Source organism: Patella vulgata, chromosome 5, assembly GCF_932274485.2.
Source record: "Patella vulgata chromosome 5, xgPatVulg1.2, whole genome shotgun sequence".
Classification (NCBI taxonomy): domain Eukaryota; kingdom Metazoa; phylum Mollusca; class Gastropoda; family Patellidae; genus Patella; species Patella vulgata.
In genome coordinates, this window is record NC_065883.2 from 50,435,035 (window position 1) to 50,458,655 (window position 23,621).

At 35.0% G+C, this 23,621-nt stretch overlaps 1 protein-coding gene across 2 annotated transcripts in view; it reads left to right on the forward strand.

Moving 5' to 3' along the window:
- Window positions 1-23,621, forward strand: part of LOC126821151 (eIF-2-alpha kinase GCN2-like) — a 270,365-nt gene that overhangs the window by 155,662 nt on the left and 91,082 nt on the right. For both annotated transcript variants that reach the window (XM_050549499.2, XM_056101507.1), the window contains exons 14-18: window positions 3,804-3,919; window positions 4,188-4,333; window positions 7,820-7,953; window positions 19,153-19,455; window positions 19,849-20,023. Coding sequence is in view for 1 of the 2 variants with exons in the window: in XM_056101507.1 (XP_055957482.1) it covers window positions 3,804-3,919; window positions 4,188-4,333; window positions 7,820-7,953; window positions 19,153-19,455; window positions 19,849-20,023 (874 nt within the window). In the remaining variant the exon portion in view is untranslated. The remainder of the gene's footprint in view (window positions 1-3,803; window positions 3,920-4,187; window positions 4,334-7,819; window positions 7,954-19,152; window positions 19,456-19,848; window positions 20,024-23,621) is intronic.

Below are 23,621 nucleotides of genomic sequence, written 5' to 3' on the forward strand. Positions count from 1 at the left end.
GTCAACAAACAAGATAAGAGGACCTGAGGTCAAATGTTAAACAGATTCATTACCACCCGAGTAACTCATCCGTTCTTTGTATGCTTATTTCAAAAGAAGGGAATTGAAAAATAAAGTTGAACAATTGACAAAATCATCTTAGATCGCTCCAATCAGAGAGACATCGTCAATCCAACTATGTAATTGAAGGAAACTCAAAATTCCAGGAAATGGCCATTTCTAAAGATTTTGAAAATCTTCAAGTTTTCAAGAATAATAATTAAAAATAGCCCATGCTTAAACATCATCAGGGTTTCTGTAACAAGTACAATATTCAATACTACAGCAAAAAAGTGTCGTTGTTAGTTAGTTGTTTTTTACGTCCGCTTCCACTGAGGTGATATTGGACTTGCTTATAAACACTGTAAGCCGTCGATTCGGTCTAGATGATTGCAGTTATGAGATAATTTTGACAAAGAAGCAACCATATTAATTCAAAGACTAATTATTACACACAGAAATCAACTATTTCTGTTATAGGGACATTAAACCCATATTTTGGGTAGAAGTAAACACTCATAGTTGAAATAATTTTAATTCAAATATCGTCACTGTGAAAGAAAAAGCCCTCTTGAATATGATCTATACGTTGACAAAATGTATAGATTATATCCACCATTACTCCATGTTTCGCTTAACAGTGAAAGATGACATTTTCAATTTTCGAGCTCTTTGTTTTCCTACTCCTGATATTTTGGACTGTTGCATAATGGTTTCATACGTTGACTTTTCGAGAAAAAGACCCCTAAACATGCTCCAAATCGTAAAAATATGCTGTTTTCAATTTTCGATCTCCTTTTTTCAGCTACCCATGACAATTAAAAAAATTGTACAATGGTTTCACACAATACACTACCCATTAGCCTCTCGATTGAGAACGTTTGAAAAAAATTGTTGGCCGAGTTTCCGAGAAACTTGCGTTTAAACTTGATCGAAATCTTAAATAACCTTACTTTTCAAAGTCCCATAACTTTTTTAGTTTGAAAAAGAAACTTGTCGCTATATTACCTTCTTGTAGATAATTCACGTGGCTATCAAAGGACAGAGGAGAAAGTGTTGGAGGTTCTGCTTCCAATCATTACTGGCATTGTTAATGATTCTATAATGACCTGTTTCCAACTTACTATTCATCGACAAGGTTATTGAAAGAGTTATTGCTTCTCAAATTTCAAATTATCTGTCTGAAAACGGTTTACACGAATCACTTCAATCAGCTTACAAACGAGGTCACAGTATAGAGACGGCTCTACTTAAAATTAAAAACGATATTGACCTGGCACTGGATAGGAATCTAGCCGTACACTTAGTACTTTTGGACCTCAGTGCTGCTTTTGATACTATAGTTCATAGTATTTTATTTCAAAGGCTGGAATGTTCGGTTGGGATCTGTGGTTCTGCACTGTCATGGATAAAGTCATATCTTCAAGATAGAACACAAAAGGTGCAAATAAACAGGTCTGTGTCTCAACACTGTGCTGTTAGGATAGGTGTTCCACAAGGATCTGTATTGGGACCTCTACTTTTTCTTCTATACATTCTTCCGATTGGTCAAATCATAAGAAGACATGGGGTACAAAACCACGGCTTTGCTGATGACACCCAAATATATGACTATTTTCAACACAACAACTATCTTGCTTCCAAGGATTCTATCAGTGGACTTGAGTCTTGTCTTAATGACATTCGAGGATGGATGACCAGAAATAGGCTAAAACTTAACGATGACAAATCCAAATTTCTTATATCATCAAAATCACAATCCAGTAAATTGTTTAAAGCGGATTCCATTCAGATCGGTGATTGCTCTATATCTCCCAAGAAGCAGGCTAAAAATCTAGGCTATGTTACTGATGAATTTATGTCCCCAGTTCCCCAAATCAATAGTATCATACGGAAAATGAATCATCAAATGAGAGCTATTTCGAGAATACGCTCTAATCTTAATACTGATGCTTGCCAGAGTGTTGTTAGAGCATTAGTAACATCGCACATGGACTATGCAAATTCTCTTCTATTAGGGGCACCAGAAACAGCTTTAAACAGACTACAAATAGCGCAAAACAATGCTGCACGTCTTATAACTAAAACACGAAAATTTGATCATATATCAGCTAAGTTACAGAACCTCCATTGGCTTCCAGTTCGAGCGAGGGTTCAATTTAAAGCTCTTGTGAATGTGTTTAAATCAATTTATTCTGACACTGCATCCAGTTATTTAAAAGAACTCTTTGATTACTCTACTCCCTGGCGATCCAACCTTCCTTCTTCAAGTGATCGTAGCATATTGAGGATCCCCAAATATAATAAGCGTTCTGGTGAATATGCTTTCTCCGTCAGAGCAGCTAAAATGTGGAATGATCTTTCAAAAACTCTTAAAGAGTCCTCTTCCATCCAGAGCTTTAAGACTAACTTAAAAACATACTTATTTCAAAAATGTTTTTGAACTGTTTTGTTGTGAATGCGCTTAGAAACACTCATGTGTAATGAAGCGCTATATAAATCGAACAATAATAATAATAATAATAATACTTTAACTGCTCGGTAAACAACCAATTGATACATCGCATTTTGCGCACAGACACTCATTTTTCAGAATTTTGTCAAACTTTGGATTCCTTTCTTGACCACTTCCGGTGATTAGAGGATTTTCATTTATAGATCAAGGGACAATTTAGACATCTTTATTTATATTCCTAAAGTTTCAGAAAAATTGTTGGAGCCGTTTTAAAAAAATAAGCTTTACAATTTTTGTATAAAATGCGAAAAAAAGTGAAAAATCAAAGTTAACATTGCTGACAAAAATGATATCGTTGGAATCGGATCGATGTCAGCTATCCAAATATGTAATTAGAATTTATAAATTCCAAGAAATAAGCAAAAAAAATACCAACAATTTTGAACATTTTCCAATATTTACCAAAAAAATAAGAGGGGCAAAGTTTCAGAATTTGACATTTTCCAACTGCTATCCGCTATCCAAAAATGTAAATATCTCAAAAATAGATTGAGAATTAACAAAATTATGGCCGATTTTCAATTTTCGTGCATTTCCGCCATATGCACAAATCTCGAAATAGTTTTAAGGAGTAACCACCACCCATTTTCCCCAGAGAAATTCAAACTTCAGACCTCTATCTCTTATAGTTGCTGAGATCTAGCTTCCCCCAATAAAAAAAAATAATAAAAATAATCTTAGTAATAACAATTTTCAATGGTGAAATCCTAATAATTAGGTGAATGCCTTGTTGGAGTTCGATAGTAAGCAGAGATAAGCAATCAAATTGGTTTATGATTTGAGGCACGATAACTTTGTTTTTAATTAAGTGAGAGTGATGAAACTCGCAAGTATAGATTCATTATATCATTACCTTGACTAAGTTCGATGATGAGAATTTTCTGCTTAAGCTAAGGAGCGGTAAGCAATTTGATTGGTCAAGACTTTGGAACATAACAACTCTGCTTTTAATTAAGGTAGAATATTTAAACTTGATATAGATGTTCATTAGGTGAATGTCTTGACTGAGTTCAATGATACATTTTGAGCTAAAGCTAAGCAGAGCTAATCAATTTCATTGGTCAATGCTTTGGGACAAGATAATCTTGATTCTCTCTGATAGAGAGTGATGAAACTTAGTGTAGTTTGATTGCTTGATACTTTTAAAAAAAAAAATAAATGTGCGATTAATTAATGTGTGTCATCTATTTATTTTGGGATTTCGGCGGGGGACATCAGCCTGACTGTTGGCTTGTTATTTTATAAACAGATGTATAATGAATGATGAAAGATTACGTTGGTCAGCTACACAGTTACAAGATCATCCTTTTTTGAAAGAAACAATACTCCCACCATTACCTGAAAAACTTCCAGTAAAACAAAAAGGTACATATAACTTGGATTCAATTTATTCCCATTAATTTGACTAAATTGCTGATACCTATTAATAGCTGGAGATTTCAGAATCAAAATCGAGCAACTATTATGGATGTAGTTTAAAATGGTAAGTGGAGGAGAACCACACCACACATAAAAGTAGAAACACATGGACTGAAAATAAAACAAACACCGACATTTAGGGGGATAATTATAAGATTAAGTAAAGTCCAAGCCTCACCCTTCGCTAATTGTTATTGTTTGCATATCTGTATAGAGGTGAAGAAAAGTATTATTGAGGATGATGATGAAGAAGAAATACCATATATAACAGCATTTGAAGCCAGTGGTCTTTCCAGATTAACCAATGAATTTGAAATAATGAAATCTTTAGGAAAAGGAGGATTTGGTGATGTCCTTAAGGTAAAGTATATTGTTTAAGTTATCAAAACTATTAAAACAAATGTGTTATTAGGGTTTCACACTGTGTAGTTTGTGTGAAACACTATTGTTTTTGTTAAAATTATTCTTATTATTATTATTTTTTTTTTTTTTCCAATTTGATTGTATCTCGGAAACTAATTGTCGGATTGATTCGATGTCTTCGGTGTTACTGGAAAAGTGGGTGTGACTTAGAGATTAAAGCTATTTCGAACGTTCTGCGACAATGCGAAATGTCCGAAATCGTCGAATTTGTCGATTTTTGAAATATTGCCGTAATATTAACAATAATCGTCGGATTTTAACATTGGATACATTTTGACATAGCCAGAGACAAGGCACATAGCCACGGTTCTTTAGATTTTTGATTTTCCATGAATCGTCGGAGATATTAGGCGCCAAATTTTGAAAATTTAAATTTTTACAAAAAACTTTTTTATTTATGAATATTTTAATGTGGTATTTTATCCAGGGTTAAAGAGTCATCTGATTTGACCAAAAATGGCACCATTTTTTGTCATCGTAATTTTCCTTGGCCGCCATTGGCTAATTCAGTTTTTCAGTCCTGGATTAATTATTTATTGCTCAATTTGTATAAAACAAAGTTCATATGCTCCGTGATCCAAAATGTCATTTTTTTTGTTACCGGTAAAGTTACCTTTTGGCAACGGAAGTGACGTAAATTTAGCAAAAACTACAATTTTGACAGTTCGGTACCACTTTTTGAAAGCAAATATTATTTTTTTCAAATCTGGTATGACTGAAAGTGTGTGCCCTGTAAAGGCGCAGAAAACATCGGGCTCGAGTTTTTTTAATTTTGATTTCGTTTTCAGGTCATTTTGATTTAAAGGTGAAAAAAGGTGAAAAAATGAGCTATTTACAACCCATTCATGCTTTTCATATTTTAAAATATTTCTTCGCAACTTTCATAAACTTGTAGCATTAATCCATACGAAGAGAATCTATCTCAAAATTAGTTTGTAATATGAGCAGTTGCCGAGAAATGTTCAATTTTGCATGAGTCACTCTTTACGCTATTGTGTCTGTAAAAGAGTCAATTATTATTGGATTTTCATAAAAGTGACACCATTTGATGCGTAATGTCAATTGTGACTAGTTCAACTCAATTTAACATTTTCCATGTCACCGGAAATGACGAAATTTGAGCAAAAACTGTATTTATAGCCTTAGAAACAAATAATTTATTGAAATGAGTCGTATTTGTTGTTTGTTTAAAATTTTGATATTTGATTCTAATCAACTAATAGAATGAACCCATGCGATCATATAGATATCACAAAATGGTTTCTAACTTGTTCAGTTGCGGAGAAATAGGCAATTTTCAACAGGTCACTTTTATCCATAAAAGTGTCAATTATTATTCGATTTTCATGAAATTTTCACTATGTGATACCTTATGCCATTTACGATTTCATACAGGTAATTTAAGATTTTCATTATCACCGGAAGTAACGTCATTTTGGCAAAAACTGTATTTTTAGCCTTCAAAACATATATTTTATTCAAATGAGTCTGAGTTGTTATGTTTTTAAAATCATGATATTTGATTCCAATCAACAAATAGAATGAACCCATACGATCATACAGATACCAAAAAATGGTTTCTAACTTGTACGGTTGCAGAGAAATAGACAGTTTTCTACAAGTCACTTTTCAAGGTTTTTGGTCTATAAAAGTGGCAATTAATATTCGATTTACATAAAATTTTCACCATGTGATGCCTTATGCCATTTCTGATTTCATAAAACTAATTGAACATTTTCATTATCACCGGAAGTACTGTACACTTACATGTAACAAATGTATAAAATGAATTGATATTGCTGGATTTGGTTGATTCGGCGTCCATTTTATTTGATGTGTGCAATGATTAGGTGGAAACCTGTTTAATGGTTTCATTGGTACCGGAAGTGAAATATGTTTAGGGTAATGTGGCACCAGTGAAACCCGTCATTACTGCATCGCAGTTCTAGTTTGTACCTATTATTGTTCTTTAAGGTCTTTGAACGTCATTTTAGGGATTATTAATCCCTTGCAAACTACAATAGTGTAAAAGGTTAATCTCAAAAAGAGATATCAGTCCAAAAACTATTCTATTCTATTCAGTATTTACAAAAATATAATGAATTGAACATTTTGCAACTGTTGTCATTATCAAAATTTATTTTAATATATATTGTGCGTTTTTTTGTTAAATAACAATTGTTTAATCGATTGTTTATGATTTTTATACGCCCACATGGAAATGTGGACGTATATTGCTGTCGCCCCCGTCCGTACGTCTGTCAGCCACAATTTCTTGTGAACGCTTTAACACCAAAAATTATGATTCGATTGTTTTAAAATTGATATATGTTGTTGACGTTAATGAGATAAAGAAGCCTGTTTAATTTCAATAATTTCTGTTTATTAGGTCTAGAGTTATGGCCCTTGTTTCACTTTGTGAAATTTATATGCATTATTTGAATTAGTGAAACGAAGGAGCCTATTGAATTTCAGCAATTTCCCTTAACTACTTCTAGAGTTATGGCCCTTGTTTCACTTTGTTCCATTTTGTGAACTCTCTAACATCTAAAATTGTCTGCCGATCTGTATGAAATTTATATGTGTCATTTAAATTAGTAAAAAGAAGAATCGTATTGAATTTCAGAAATTTCTGTTTATTACCTCTAGAGTTATGGCCCTTGTTTCACTTTATTGCACCTTGTGAACACTCTAACATCAAAAGTTATCTGCCGATCTGTATGAAATTTATATGCTTCATTTAAATTAGTAAAAACAAGAATCCTATTGAATTTCAACAATTTCCATTTATTATGTCTAGAGTTATGACCATTGTTTCACTTTGATGAACCTTGTTAATGCTCGATTGATGAAAGTTGTCATCTGATATGTATGAAATTTATATAAATCATTTTAATTTATGAAACGGAGGTCTAATGAATTTCAGCAATTTCTGTCAATTATTTCTAGAGTTATGGCCCTTGTTTTACTTTGTGAACCTTGTGAACATTCGAACGACAAAAGTTATCATCCGATCTATATGAAATTTATATGCATTATTTAAATTAGTAAAACGAAAAAGCCTGTCAAATTTCAAAATTTTGTGTAAATTACTTCCAGTGTTAAGGTCCTTGTTTCAGTTTGTAGAACCTTGTGGATCCTTAAATGACAAAAATTATAATCTGATCTATATGAAATTGTCTTGTAAATGCCTCTAATTACCTACAAAAGAATAAATATGTGTCAATTCTTGTCGACCGCCCAGACGATTTAGCTGCTGTATGTTTTTGTTGCCTGGCAACCTATCTTTTTTATTGCAAATCTGACGTTGTTTTGGTTTAAGATGGTTTTGTCTTTAAACTTTAACGCTTATATTAAGCTGTGGGAAATTTTCCAAAAAAAAGAAATGAATCATATAGACTTTAATTGTCCTGTTTTCTTCAGGTTAAAAACAAGTTAGATGGTCGTATATATGCTATCAAGAGAATTCCTCTCAACCCCAAAAGTCAGCATTTTACAAAGAAAATTACCAGAGAAGTAAAACTATTGTCCAGATTGAACCATGAAAATGTAGTAAGGTAAAAAATCATGGCTACACGGGGATATTTATGTTCTTTGATCGTTACTGTATTATTCGTTTGGTATGAAGCAACCACCTGTACGTATAGGTTACTTGTTTATAAATTTGAATCTAAGATAAATTTCACTACTGTATTTTTTGGTATATTAGGCACACTTTTTTTACCAGATATTTTTATACGCCCACATTTTTATGATATACCATACTTTTACACTATTTGCATACGAGGGTCCACAACCATGATATTTACACTATTTGGGTAAGAGAGGCGGCCATTCTGTCAGACAGTTTTGGTCCGATTTTGACGATTTTGATGAAACTTGAAATTCATGTTTATAACCCAAAGATCTTGGTTCCTTTTGATATTCACACATATCAAATTGTAACTTCCTGAATTATGGCCCTTGATTGTACGAAAAGTTTTGTTTTTAGCTTGTGGTGCCTCTAGAGGTCACAATTTTTGTCCGATTGAAAAAAACGTTTGAATATTTCGCCGTTACACCATAATAATGGCTGAATTTGAATTTCGTGAAAATCAGACCAAAACTGCTGGACAAAATGGCCACCTCTCCTACCCAAATAGTGTAAATATCAAGGTTGTGGACCCTCTAGAAGTCACAATTTTGATCCGATTTTGATGAAAGCTGAAATATATCTTTATAACCCAATGATCTTGGTTCCTGTCAATATTCTATCATATTGGATCGTAACTTCCTGAATTATGGCCTTTGATTGCACGAAAAATCGGTTTTTGTTTTAGCTTGTTCTCTATTTATCCATTTCTTGCAAAATATGGGCGTATCCTGCCTGACAGCCGCTGGTTATTTATAGAAGGGGTGCGCCTAATACATAGTATTAAGCAAATTTAGGCTTTTCCCTCTGTCAACATCAAAGTCTGAAGTTGATATCTACATTTTTTGTGCAATAAAGATGGCCGCCATTTCAGCTACCTCTATGCCGTATACCGCTAGCCATAAACGACAATGTTAACACCATGGGCCGATAGCTGTTCAGTGTTAGCAGCGTTTAAAATATCTGCAAAATTATCGTTAATATTTCTGTTATTCCTACGTAATTGATGACATATATTTCTGCTATTCCGTATAATGCAGGGTTCTTAATCCATTTTGAAACGTTGGTTCAAATGAGGTCCCGTAGGAAATGGGTTAATTATAAAGTTTACATTCCCTTTAATATAACTAGACTTCAACATAAATAATTCTTGGTAATTTGTTATGGAGAATGTTGTATTTTAATGTATGTAATTACCACAAAAATAACTACAGGGACAGGTACACCTTCGTACGTAACTAACGTACGAAAATTAAATGGTAGCTGGCTTTTTTTTCGCACGTATACAGTGAATGGCCATTTTGCTCAGTAAACCCAGCCAGAATTTGGCTATTTTTTTAAAATTGCGTTAAAGTTTTAAATTTTTGTTTAAAACTGAAATAAATTAACTTTTAGTCAATCCCCACACTAAAAACATTAACAGAATTGATTGTGTATATCAGAAATAGACACGACCGAAGCACAAAATAGTGCCAATATGCCGACATCAAATCTAGAGTTGTAGATGATGTTATTTTTGTGAAAAATCATTGGAAAAAGCGATAAGACGTTCTGTACGGATTATACAGTCCTAAAGGCTGCAAGAAGGCTATTGTTTACAATGTAACATTGTGTCTTGTAATGTTGATAATGATCATAATGATGGTGTTTACATTTGTTTGTTGACGTGACCTCATGACCTGTGACGTTTAGATAACGTCATATGGATATCATGGCTATTCACTGTGTCAGAGTCACTTCTCTGCAGGTAGGGTGAGTCTGTTGTTCAGATTGGTACACCTTTTGAAAATTTTCCATATTTAATTCACGTACCAGCTTGAAGTTCACGTCAGTAATATTCCAGAATGAATTACTGTATTTGTTTATTCGATGAAACATTCACGTTTCATAAGTCGATGATCTAAAATATTAGCATCATGGCATTTCTGCATAAGACAATTTGTACTTTTTATATACGCCCACATTTTCGTGTGGACATATATTGTCGTCGCCCCTGTCCGTCTGTCCATCCACAATTATTTGTGAACAGTCTTCAGGTCACAATTTTTATCCGATTTCATTGAAACTTGAAATATAGGTTTATCACCCTAAGATCTTGGTTCCTTTCGATATTGGCCCCTGATTGTACAAAAAATCGCGTTTTTAGCTTGTGGACCCTATAGAGGTCATAATTTTTATCCGATTAAAAAAAAAACTGTATTATTATATCACAGTTAAACCCTAAGGACGGCTGAATTCGAATTTCGTGAAAATCGGCCCAAAACTGACAGACAAAATGGCCGCCCCTCGTTCTCAAATAGCGTAAGAATATGGTATATCAAGGTTGTGGACCCCATAGAGATCACAGTTTTTATCCAATTTTTGTTAAACTTGAAATGTAAGTTTATAACCCAAAGATCTCGGTTCCTTTCGATATTTGCGCATATCAAATTGTAATTTCCTGAATTATGACCCTTGATTGTAGGAAAAATCACTTTCTTTTTAGCTTGTTCTCTATCCATCTCTTGAAAATGTGGGCGTATCCTGCCTGGCAGCCGCTGGTTTGTCTGTCACGTAACTAGTCACATACTTGCAAAAAATTTTATTTATTATATATATAATATCCAAAATTTTTAGCACAACCGCAAAGCTGCACTACTTTGTTTCACGGTATGCCGTACTTTTACTTTTCGTCCGTCTTGGGACTATTCATAAATAATGTCATTGTATAAAGATGGACAGTATAGTATATTTATACATATTTACATAGTAACACTGTGGTTTTAATTGGCTATAGTTACCATTGTCTATGGTTACATAGTATATCGTTAACTAATAGAAAACATGTACACACATGTGTTAATCTGTAGTATATGGGTTCAATTTATGAACAATGAGTGGAAGATAATCATGGGATAGATTTAAGAAAATTAATGAAGCTAATGGTCAATTGTTACTTATTGACTATTAAGTCAAGGAACGTATTTTTTAATAAAATTTTTTTCCATTAATTTCCTTTTCGTGGTGTTATCGACTTTCATTTTATAAAAATATATATATATATATCAATAGATGTATGAAGTTAAAACCGTAGTAGTGTTAATATATAAAAAAATAAAGGTTAAAAATGCCTAAAGAAAGTACTATTGTTTAATTGTCTACATGTTTCGCCTGAGCTTGTCTAGACAAACAATAACAATAACAATGTTGTGACGTCATGGAAGAATAAACATACAATAATATAATAATAATGAAGTAGATAATATATAATATATATATAGCATAATATTGTAATTATTTTGAAATGTTTAATTTGGGTTTAAATTTGTCAGTAAAATATTATTCATTCAATCTCATTTTCATGGGATCTGAATACGGCATCTTAAAGAAAGGGTATATTTTGAACTCGCCTTTACCGCACTGAGAACTGCTAAAGGGTGAATCTGTGCACAGCCACCATAGAATTCTCAGTCATGGATGTTATTTGTACGTGTATCGAAAGAAAATTAATTTTCCGACTATTACTTGGTATTACCACGTTAAAACTGTAAATAACGTGTGTTAATTAACAAGGGTGAAAAAAATGTCTGAGAGGTGAGTTAATTAACGCTAGGGGTGAAAAACTGTGCGACAGTGCGTTTTCAGTAGAGGTGTGTTAATTAACAGACCGGTAAAAAATGAATGTCAATGTTGTGTATTGTTTAATTGGCGTCTTTTCTCTCTAGTTGCGATAACTGCATCAAAAGGAGTATAATCAAGGACCAACAGGCTTTATCTGACAAGTAAGTGTTAAATCAAAATTTGGGAAGTAAAACTGTTTTACCGTGCGATTTTTCATTCGACCGTGTGTTTTACGCAGGTCTTTGTATAATTAGAGACAGGTCTTTAGACAGGCGTGTGTGCTCGCTATGATCTACGTTTCTCTTATGTGTCTTTTGTATTGCGTACCATATATATAAAGTTGAATTTAATGAAATAAAAATACGGACCTTAATCTATCGTATACGGAAAGGCGAATGTAATGTCGTCATTTATAAATACGCAGCAGACAGCGCCCAATTTGAATATCCACAGGAATATAGAGAGTAAATCCAGCAAAAAACAACAGAAATATATTTCTGCTTTATTACTAAAAATACGCGCACTCACCGTTTGACATTTATTAAATTTATAAAAACGTGCCATGTTGGGTAAATTGTGCATCTTACCTTCAATAGCAATATCCATAAAACAGAAATCTCCATATTGATAAATAATACGGCACAACCAACCGAACAGTGGTAATTTCCTCACAAATGATATTTTTAAACTAAAATTACTTTAGCTTTTCACTAAATTTACATCGTATACAATCCAACGATCCTCATTCCAGAACTTGTAATTTATAATAGCCGCTTTTATACAATTACACAATTGTCCCGTGATCTAACATATCAAAGAAGCACATACGCCCGATATGACACATAATCATTTTTCAAGACTTTGTAGATTGGACTTCCTTGTTGTGTTTTCTTCGTGATCCTAATATATAAAACTACATTTCAAGTGATTTCTTCAACTTCAAAGGTCCCTCGTTCTCAATAAATGATAGCTGCTCGGAATACCTTGGTGAGGTCTGATCAGCCTCACTCAACACCCTCTTTTTATAACCCCTAGACTGACCTTGACTTTAATTTCAAACCAAAATATGGAATAAACCTCCCCATTTCCCAAGACCAGGGGGGAGAACATTACCTTATTTGGTCTACCAACCATATGTCATAAACAGATAGAGTTTGATGGATATTTTGACAATGGTTAGGATTTTACAAATATATCACTGGTTTTTTTTACATATAAACATGTCGTTCGGTTTTATTAGATCGTGGGATTTGACTCGATAGAAAGAGTTAACCAACAATTTTTCAAAGACCCAATATTGTCTTAAGGACAAAGTCTTACAACTTGTCTTCTATTCTTTTGACTATACCTGCCGTTTATACTGCGTACCATATAGTCACGCTACTTATAGATAAAGTTGCATTTAATAAAATAAAAATATTGACCTTAATCTATTGCACGAAATGCAATGTAGTCATTTATGAATATCGAACAAGTAGACCCCAATTTGAATATCCCCGGGTATATAGCGAATAAGTCAAATTTGCCATATGTAAATATACATGTACTGTCTTCTTATTCTTACGACTGGCACCTGAAATAACCCAGCCACATCAGAAAGCAATATCAGGTTTATTTTATAATCATTTTAAACATTGTTTCATTTGATTAAACGCGCAAGTTCACATATTGACCTTTGATTGATGGTATGCATTGAAGGATGAGCCGTTGGCGCCGAAATGAAAAATGAAAATTAGCATGGTATTGTATCTGTCCCATGGATTCAGCGAAGATTTTGAAGTTCCATAAACATATAATTACTGAACGATGGATCTGCTCCCGATAGAACTAGACGATATAATTACATGGGATATGATTTGAACATTTAAATAGTTCATCAATAACACCGTCTACATTTCCAATCGTTTTTTAAAATACAATATTAGAGCACTAGTATCCTGTATATACAGTCAAACTGGAGGAAAGTATTGCCATCTTTTTGCTATGGTTGATTGATCAGAATGTTTGAAAACATTGACCTCTAGGTGTTGCGTAACAAATGCGGTGTTTTGATACTTGATTGGGGCCATAAAGTAATAAACTAATTAACAAGCTACACGCATATTATTTATTTCAACCAAAATGTGTATTAGAAGTTGCTGTCTGAATTACGGTTGTTAATTTTGTTTATAGATTTATTAATTGACTGTTTTCGCTAACTTAAAAAATCGTGCAAACTAAAAAGTAAGGTAATTTATGGTTAAAACTTTTTATGGCATGTAAATAGAATACATACAAACGTGTATAGTAAAATTTACTGCAACAATAACAAACTATCTCTTGATACAGGCGTATCTGTTTTATGGAATAATCTACCATTTAGTTTAAGATGTTGTACATATCTATATTCTTTAAAAAAAAACCTATTTAATACACAGTTATTTAAACGGGCTTTTAACCGATGCTACATGTCCATAATCCTGATTTTTTTAAGATTAAATTGTCACTTTGTAAAGTGTCCCTAAGTAAGTTACATGGAAGGGCGCACTATAATAATATATAGTAACAAAATTTCGATTTAAAGTATCAATATTACTTTGTCCCCATTATTTGCAAAACATCTCTCCGATGATAATAATAAATTTGAATTACTTCTCCGTACCAGTTGGAAATGTAATTGTCTAAGGTCTAAATGAAATGTGAAGTTTAATCAAATATAAAATTACACTGCTGTTTGTTTCAAAGCTGCGTTCATTGGGGGGCACGATGGCTAAGTGGGTAAGACGCTGGCTCGCTAGCCTGGAGGTCGGGTGTTCAATCCTTGCATTGGCCGGGGAAAGTTCATCCAGATATTCCTGCGTGATTCCCCCTTGTCAGTGATGCAAGACAGAGGATCTGACAAGGACAGCTGTCAATTCTATTTATACATGTAAAGGCGTGCACAAGCTTATTTGCACGTATTGGAAAACTGTTTGGTTGCTTTATTTGAGAAGATACTGATATTAAATTATAAGATATGTCAAAAAAATTTTTTGAAAATTCTGATAAATTGGTAGCTCTTAGGGAAGCGTTGATCATATCGCCTACCCTGTTTGTGTATTGTACGTTTTTATAATAGCTAGCAAATAATTTATTATATTTGAATACTTTCTGAAAGAACATAATTATAGCTTGTTATAGGCCGTAGTGCTGCTGTCCGGGCAAAATTTCCTTCATAGCACAATTTATGGCGTATGCCAGTCTTCATTAGCCCAGTTCGGAGCAGAACAGTAGGATGTTAAACCCCATTTCATTTCATTTCATTTCATTTCATTTCAAAGCTGCGTTGGGCTGTTCATCTAATTAATGTGATTTATATTTGATATCTGTGATTGATATCCGACTATCATAAAAAAAAATGGCCTATTAAAAAGTAACATCTAATAACAAGCTATATGTTCTTTCAGAGAGTATTCAGATATCATAAATTATTTGCTAGCCATTATAAAAACGTACAATACACAAACAGAGTAAGCGATATGATCAACCTTCCTGAAGAGCTACCAATTTGTCAGAATTTTCAAAGAAAAAATTGACAAATTTTATAGTGTAATATCAGTATCTTCTCAAATAAAGCAACCGAACAGTTTTCCAATACGCGCGAATAAGCTCGTGCACGCCTTTACATGTGATAGAATTGTTACTTTGATCAAGGAGCTGTTATTGCTCCGCATGGACTATGCGTGAAACGGTTACACGTGATGTCTGTAATGGTTGGGTTGACGTTTGAATGGTACAAATTTGAAGACACAAATAATAACTTGTCGGAAGACGAGAATAATTATATTTACGAAAATAATTATATTTACGAGAATAAGTATATTTACGAGAGTATATTTACATACGGCAAATTTGGCTTATTCGCTATATACACAGGGATATTCAAATTGGGGCCTACCTGTTCGATATTTATAAATGACGACATTGCATTTCGTGCGATAGATAAAGGTCAATATTTTTATTTTATTAAATGCAACTTTATAAGTAGCGTGACTACATGGTAAGCAGTATTAACGCCAAGTATAGTCGTAAGAATAGAAGACATGTCTTCAAAATTGATTACGTGTCATATCGGGCGTATGTGCTTCTTTGATATGTTAGATCACGGGACAATTCTGTAATTGCATAAAAGCAGCTATTATAAATTACAAGTTCTGGAATGAGGATCGTTGGATTGTATTTGAAGTAAATTTAGTGAAAAGCTAAAGTAATTTTAGTTTAAATATATTATAAATTAAAAGTTCTGGAATGAGGATCATTGGATTGTATGCAATGTAAATTAAGTGAAAAACTAAAGTAATTTTAGTTTAAATATATCATTTGTGTGGAAATTACCACTGTTCGGTTGGTTGTGCCGTATTATTTATCAATATGGAGATTTCTGTTTTATGGATGTTGCTATTGAAGGTAAGATGCACAATTTAATAATTGTCAAACGGTGAGTGCGCGTCTTTTTAGTAATAAAGCAGAAATATATTTCTGTTGTTTTTGCTGGATTTACTCTCTATATTCCTGTGGATATTCGGGGATCACGTGGCTAAGTGGGTAAGGCGCTGGCTCGCTAGCCTGGAGGTCGGGTGTTCGATCCCTGCATAGGCCGAGAAAGTTCATCCAGATTTTCCGGCGTGGTTCCCCATTGTCAGTGATGCAGGACGCAGGGCCTGACAAGGACAGCTGTCTAGTCCTTTGGATGAGACGAAAAACCGAGGTCCTGTGTATATATTGGAATGCACGTAAAAGATCCCCTGGCAGTTGGAATTCGATATAAGAGTAGGCGATAGTGCCGCTGCCCAGGCAAAATTTCTCTCATAGCACACTGTATGGCGTATGCCCGTCTTCATTAGCCCAGACTAGGAGCAGAACAGTAGGACGTTAAACCCCATTTCATTTCATTTCATTTCATTTCTGTGGATATTCAAATTGGGCGCTGACTGCTGGGTATTTATAAATGACGACATTACATTCGCCTTTCCGTATACGATAGATTAAGGTCCGTATTTTTATTTCATTAAATTCAACTTTATATATATGGTACGCAATACAAAAGACACATAAGAGAAACGTAGATCATAGCGAGCACACACACCTGTCTAAAGACCTGTCTTGAATTATACAAAAACCTGCGTAAAACACACGGTCGAATGATAAATCACACGGTAAAACAGTTTTACTTCCCAAATTTTGATTTAACACGTACGTGTCAGATAAAGCCTGTTGGTCCTTGATTATACTCCTTTTGATGCACTTATCGCAACTAGCGAGAAAACACGCCAATTAAACAATACACAACATTGACATTCATTTTTACCGGTCGGTTAATTAACACACCTCTACTGAAAACGCACTGTTGCACAGTTTTTCACCCCTAGCTTTAATAAACTCACCTCTCAGACAGTTTTTCACCCTTGTTAATGAACTGTAAAGTAACTCATGTATTATACGTCATAAAATGTAGTGACTGTGCCGAACTGTACATCGGTTGCACGAACAAGTTAAAAAACAGAGTAAAGGTTCATAGACAACACATCAGGGTACCAAGATTGGTCGCATTATTTCTGTTACGTCTTTTTTGTATTCCTGGTTGTTTTCAAATTTGAGTGAAGTCTGTGTCACTACAGGCCTGGGACTGTACAGCGCAGTGGACGCTTACGGCTGGCCCCCGGATCCATTCACTTGATTTGATATTAGTTTATTTGGTGCAATGTCTATTTTCTGTCTTGTCCACAGGTTTATCTTGTAGTTTTTGTTTTGCATGTAGTGCGGTCCTCCTGCACTTACTATTTAAGTGAGCACCTTGATATCTGCGGTAAAGGTGAGTTCTAAATATACCCTTTCTTTAAGACGCCGTATTCAGATCCCATGAAAATGAGATTGAAGGAACAATATTTTATTGACAAATTTAAACCCAAATTAAACATTTCAAAATAATTACAATTTTATGCTATATATATATATTATATACTTCAATATTATTATATTATTGTATGTTTATTCTTCCATGACATCATGTCATTGTTATTGTTATTGTATGTCTTGACAAGCTCGGGCGAAACATGTAGACAATTAAACAATAGTACTTTCTTTAGGCATATATATATACTCAGCCAAATTAAAAACTTGACACTCGGGATTTTTGGGACTAGATTTTTAATATTTGGTTTTAGGCAACTATTTTAGTGTTATGTTGTGCACAGACGACCATGACATCAACAGAAAGCAAGAATACGTCTCGCCGAAAATCCTTGACATTGATAACGTTCGTGATGTCACAGTACCCCCCAAAATGAAATTCACAGACTTGGAGAACAATCGGAATAAAGTTTTTAGTAACGGTTGTGGCCTCCTCTAGCGTCTCATACTGCCACACAACGTCTTCTCATGGATCTCAGAACATTAGTAAACACTACCCGAGGAAGACGTCAGCAAGAGCATGTTGAAAGTCCTGCAACGTCAGTGGTGGATTCACTTGCTGACGAACACGTCGACCCAGTTCGTCCCAGATGTGTTCAATAGGATTAAGGTTGAGGCTAAGCGACGGCCAATCCAGGACTTGGACACCGGCATTTCTTAAAAAATTCTGGGTAGCAATTGCTGTATGGGGTCGAGCATTGTCTTGTTGAAACGTTAGTCCAGGCCCATGTCTCTGCATATATGGAAGAAGAACAGGTTGCAAAATCTGATCCCTGTACTGGACAGCATTAAAGTACCCTTGGACAACAACAAGAGGAGAACGTCCATGTGCACAAAAAGAACCCCAAACCATGACACTGCCGCTACCAAATTGGTCAACTTCTCTGACGCATACTTGAGCGTAACGTTCACCTCATCTGCGGAACACTCGGACCCTGCCATCGGCAAATCTCAAAGTGAATCGAGATTCGTCACTAAAGACAACCGAATTCCACTGTCTTTGAGTAAATCTTATGTGTCTTGTGGTCTTGTGGTGAATGCCCAACCCCCAGGGGCAGAGCCACACCCATTTTCTTTTTGTGTCTGTCTGTCACTTGCAGCCTGCAAATCTTAATCGATCATCTTGAAAACTTTTTTATACTTATTCCTTATACCCTAAGGCTGTCTCCTATTATTTTTGGTGCATGCCCGACCCCCTGGGACAGAGCCACACCCAATGTTTGTGTGTCTTGTGTTTCGCCTACAGACCGCAATTCTTAACAGATCTTTTTGAAACTTTGCATACCTATTTCTTATACCCTAAGGATGACCACTATTGTTTTTTGGTGATTGCCCAACCCCCAGGGGCAGAGTCACTCACATTTTTTCTTTGTGTCTCTGTGTGTTGCCTACAGGCCACGATTCCTTTTTGGGGAGCTGGTTCCTGAAAAAGCTCATAAAAACAAAATAAGGCTTATTATGGGTGACTGCAGTTTAAAAGCATCATTAAGTTATTTATTATTCAACAAGCAGTAATGGCACTTGTATAAAAACAGTTGTTGGTATTAAACCTTTGTTGAATCACTTGTTTATAATGATATTTATGTATATACTTCAGGTATTATAATTCATGGATAGAAACTAGTGATGATCCAGCCAATAGTGACACATCTTCTAGTGCTGCTGGTACATCATCAGCTAAAACAGACTCTGATAAAAAGACACCCTCTTCTGATTTTACCAGCAGAAACAGTCTAGGTTTTATTGATAACATAGAAAACATGGCACCACCCACAAAAACAGATACTTCATTAGAATGGACTATGAATTATTCTTACAGTACAAGTCAGTTACAGAAACCTTTCTCTGAATCAGATTCGGACTCTGATGATGATAATGATGATTTGCGTGCTTCGTTCTTGTAAGTTAATCCATTATTTTGTGAAGATACATGTATATTATATTAATAACGATTATGATGTCACTTTATACATAGATACAGGCAGAAACAAATATCAATGCTGGGTTAAACTGAAAGTCCCTTGGTCAGAGGTTGTCACAATAGACAGAAAATACCTTACAAAGGGTGACATTAAATTGTATATATATTTCATAAAAAGACATCACATTATTATTCACAGCAATTCCTCTGCCAGGATCTGTTTGGCGTCTTTATTTCATAAAGTCATTCAAATCATAACACATTTTGTGGACAATCTGGATGACAAGGCTGCTGATAGACATTTTGTTTAATTCTTTTGTATTATATATTGATGTAGACAGATTACTAAAATGTATTAATTTTTTAAAACAGTCCATTGTTTGATGAAGATTCTAACAGTATTATATTTGGTGGAGATGATGAAGATGATAAATTTGAAGATACTTCAGTTATTTCTAAAAAAGACAATATGAAAAAGGAAACTGCATTAGATGAAACTGACAGCTTATTAGATAGTGGACCAAAGCTGCAATATCTCTATATACAGGTTAATAATTTTAGATGTTTTCAAGATTTTGTCATAAATATGAAAGTTCATTATTTGGACTAATGTTGTCAAGGTATCATGTAATACCTTGAGGTGGTAAAGATGGCCTGAAAGTTAGAAAATAATTGATGTTACAGAAGTTGAACCCCAAAACAAAAACTGGCCTACAAGACCAGTATTTCAACATATACTATTCAAAAAAAAGTAGGGGATATTTGATTTTGGGGGCATAATACTAAAATATGCAAATGACTACGAAAAAAGTCACCATAGAACCTAACAGAAGAAACATTTCCAGTTACATGTGACGCCCAAACCCACCAATAGCCACCGTATGGAATGCAGGTGATGCTTGGGATCATCATGGGGGTCCAACCCAAGATTTGCACGACTCTGACTTTGAATGTTACAGTCATTGTGGCATTGAATTCCAGGGTGGAAACATCAGTTTAATTGTTTTAGTGACCAGAAAACAAATTTTGATATGCGTCGGCTTACCCAAAATGAAAGGTTACGTGCCCTTGGCATGCTACAGATCGGCACAACACAGGCGGTTGTGGCGCGGACGATGAATGTTTCTCAGTCTGTCATAAGCAGGCTATGGTCCAGATACCGTGATACACAATCTGTACAGGACAGACCACGCTCAGGTCGACCAAGGGCGACAACTCAAGCCCAGGATCGATTTATCCGTACCTTGGCCTTGAGAAATCGTGTCATCACAGCAAATCAGATCAGCGCTCTTCTTCAAACAGACACTGGTGTGAGAGTGAGTGGCCAGACGATTCGGAATCGACTGCATAGGGGTCACCTTCGCGCCCGACGTCCTCGCGTGATCCCTTGTTTGAGAGATCATCACATTCAGGCAAGACGTCGTTGGTGTAGGGATCGTCAACACTGGGATAATCGACGCTGGAGCAATGTGATGTTTTCAGATGAGTCAAGGTTCACTGTTGATTTTTTGGACAGACCTAGGAGGGTGTGGCGTCGTCGAAACGAGCGCTTCCAAGACGTTAACGTCATCAGACATGATCGATTTGGGGGTGGTTCTGTTATGGTGTGGGGAGGCATCACTGTTGCTGGAAGAACGGCTTTACATGTTGTTGCAGGGCCTGTTACAGGCCAGTACTACCGGGACAACATCTTGGCAGTCCATGTTGTGCCGTTCGCACGACGTCATGGCCGCCGTTTCATCTTCCAGGATGACAACGCAAGATGTCACAGGGCCAGGATCGTTACAGGTTACCTCCAACAACAGAACATCACCACATTACCTTGGCCAGCACTGAGTCCCGACCTCTCCCCCATCGAGTATGTCTGGGACATGCTTGGACAGAGGTTACGTCAACGTCAACAACGTCCTGCCAATGTCCAAGAACTTGCTGCTGCGTTGCAACAGGAATGGGACAATCTGGACCAAAATGACCTTAGACGTCTCATTAGGAGTATGCCACGTCGGATCAATGCTTGTTTGGCAAACAGAGGAGGATTTAACCGTTACTGACTTGGTTGTGATGCTGTGGTAACTTTGCTGTTTGACCCCGGGTATCATTTTACCCTTATAATGGTCAGTCTGTGCCTTACTTAGTCTAACGATCATTTGGAATAAATCGATGAATGTGAACTTCATTTCATTTTGTCATTTGTTTCTTCGTCAGTTTCATTAGGTGACTTTAATAACACTTAAAAATCAAATATCCCCTACTTTTTTTGAATAGTATATATAACACTATCCTAAAGTTATGTAGCCTACTTCCAACCAGACTTAAAGTCCTCTCAATAAATTGATTCAATATTTTCTGACACTGGAATAAACTATGTTTCTCTTCAGTGTTGCTATTTCAAACAAACAAAATTTATGTCGGTCATTTTTACCAAAAATAAAGGGGAATAAGTAATATTATTTATGCAGATGGATTCAGATCACAATTAAAAATCATTTGTCAACAAAATATTCAAATTCGTACATAATAAAAATGTGTGCACCTCACTATTTTAATATATTCCTACAAAATAACATGTTTTGGTAATAAGATAGAAAGAAAGCGTGCCGAACCATACCTGCTCCTAATTCACGCCAGTAACATTCCTCCAAAATTACGTGTTTTCGTTTATATGGCAGCAAATGAAAGCAATACATTGTCAGTTTAATCACTCGTAAAAAGGCATAGCCAACTTCCTCGTATTATTATGTCTGTTATTGGCCTACATAACCGGTTACACATAATTCATGCTAAAATCAACCCTATTAATAGTTTCGTAGTAAGCACTACCTTATATGGTAAGTGATGATTCCCATGCAACATCAAGATCGCAGGAAAGTGCCACCGTAGATGGGATTTTATATATGGAGTCTTAAAAGAAGTGGCTGCATTACCAAAAATAAGTCTTTAGGGTTTAATAATTAATAATAGGCACCGATTCATGTATGGAATATTTTGTTTTTGTTGAATGGAAAATAGTTAAAGTATTGTGTAATATAATGGCAAATGGGTTGCCAGGTGGGACCACGTAGCAATTCTTACGAAGGAAAATGGTTACAGATCAAAATTATTGTTTGACGGCACAGAACTTGATCTAGAAACAGCACACACGGGTGTGTCAGTATCGTCACGTTTTCTTGGTAGAGGACTAGGCAGTAAATAAGAATCAAAGCATTTTGAAAGTTATAATGACTGATTTGGGGTAGTATATACTATTAGGATATGTGACATCTATGACTAGTTTCTACATGCTGTCGGCTGAAATCAAGGAAGGAGATTAAAATGTCTGACAACGGAGAAACCAAGAAGTATGCTAATCATGTAGATTAAGTTTATATTCACTCCTATTGGATTGGTAAATAGTCCAACAAAGGAGAAGCAATGACTTCTGTTCAGGATTGGATTGATGAATTGTCTGACATAGGATTAAATCCACCAATCAAGCCAGATTAAGTAGTTATTCAAGGTAGGTGTATAGACGGTATAACACGATAAATACGTTGATCACTTAATTACCTAATCAATCCAGCCTATTATTAACAATAATCGGGATGAGTTGTAGTTATACACACAGTACAGTCAATTAATTTTGGAATTTGGAATATTATTCCCCATATCTTGATGTCCTATTGGCCATATTCCTGGTTGGGCCTTTGAAAAATCAGGCGAAATGGCATCAGTGCTTCTCCTTGAACAAGTTGTCAGTTGATTTTGCTGATAATAGAATATCTTATCATAGAGTGTCGTCTGTACAGGGAAAATGTGTTTAGAAATCGGTTTTTGTTGCACCCCCCCTGGATCTAAAAAATGTTGCCATTTTCTTATAATACAAGGTTTCTAGTGATGGAAAATCCATATTCCCACCTTCAGATATTGCCAGTTTTTAAATTATTACCCATTTACCCAGGGTCTCGGTCAATTTATATCATGCTTGTCTAACATGACTTTGACGTTGTGATTTTGGATGATAAAATTACAGCAGGTGAATGATTTTTTTCGTGTGTACTGCCAAAATGCATAGCAACATTTGAAAAAAAAATTATGGAAATATCTCAATTTGTATTTGCACAGGACCAATAATAAGCGCCCACAAAGCAGTAATGTTGCACATCGTA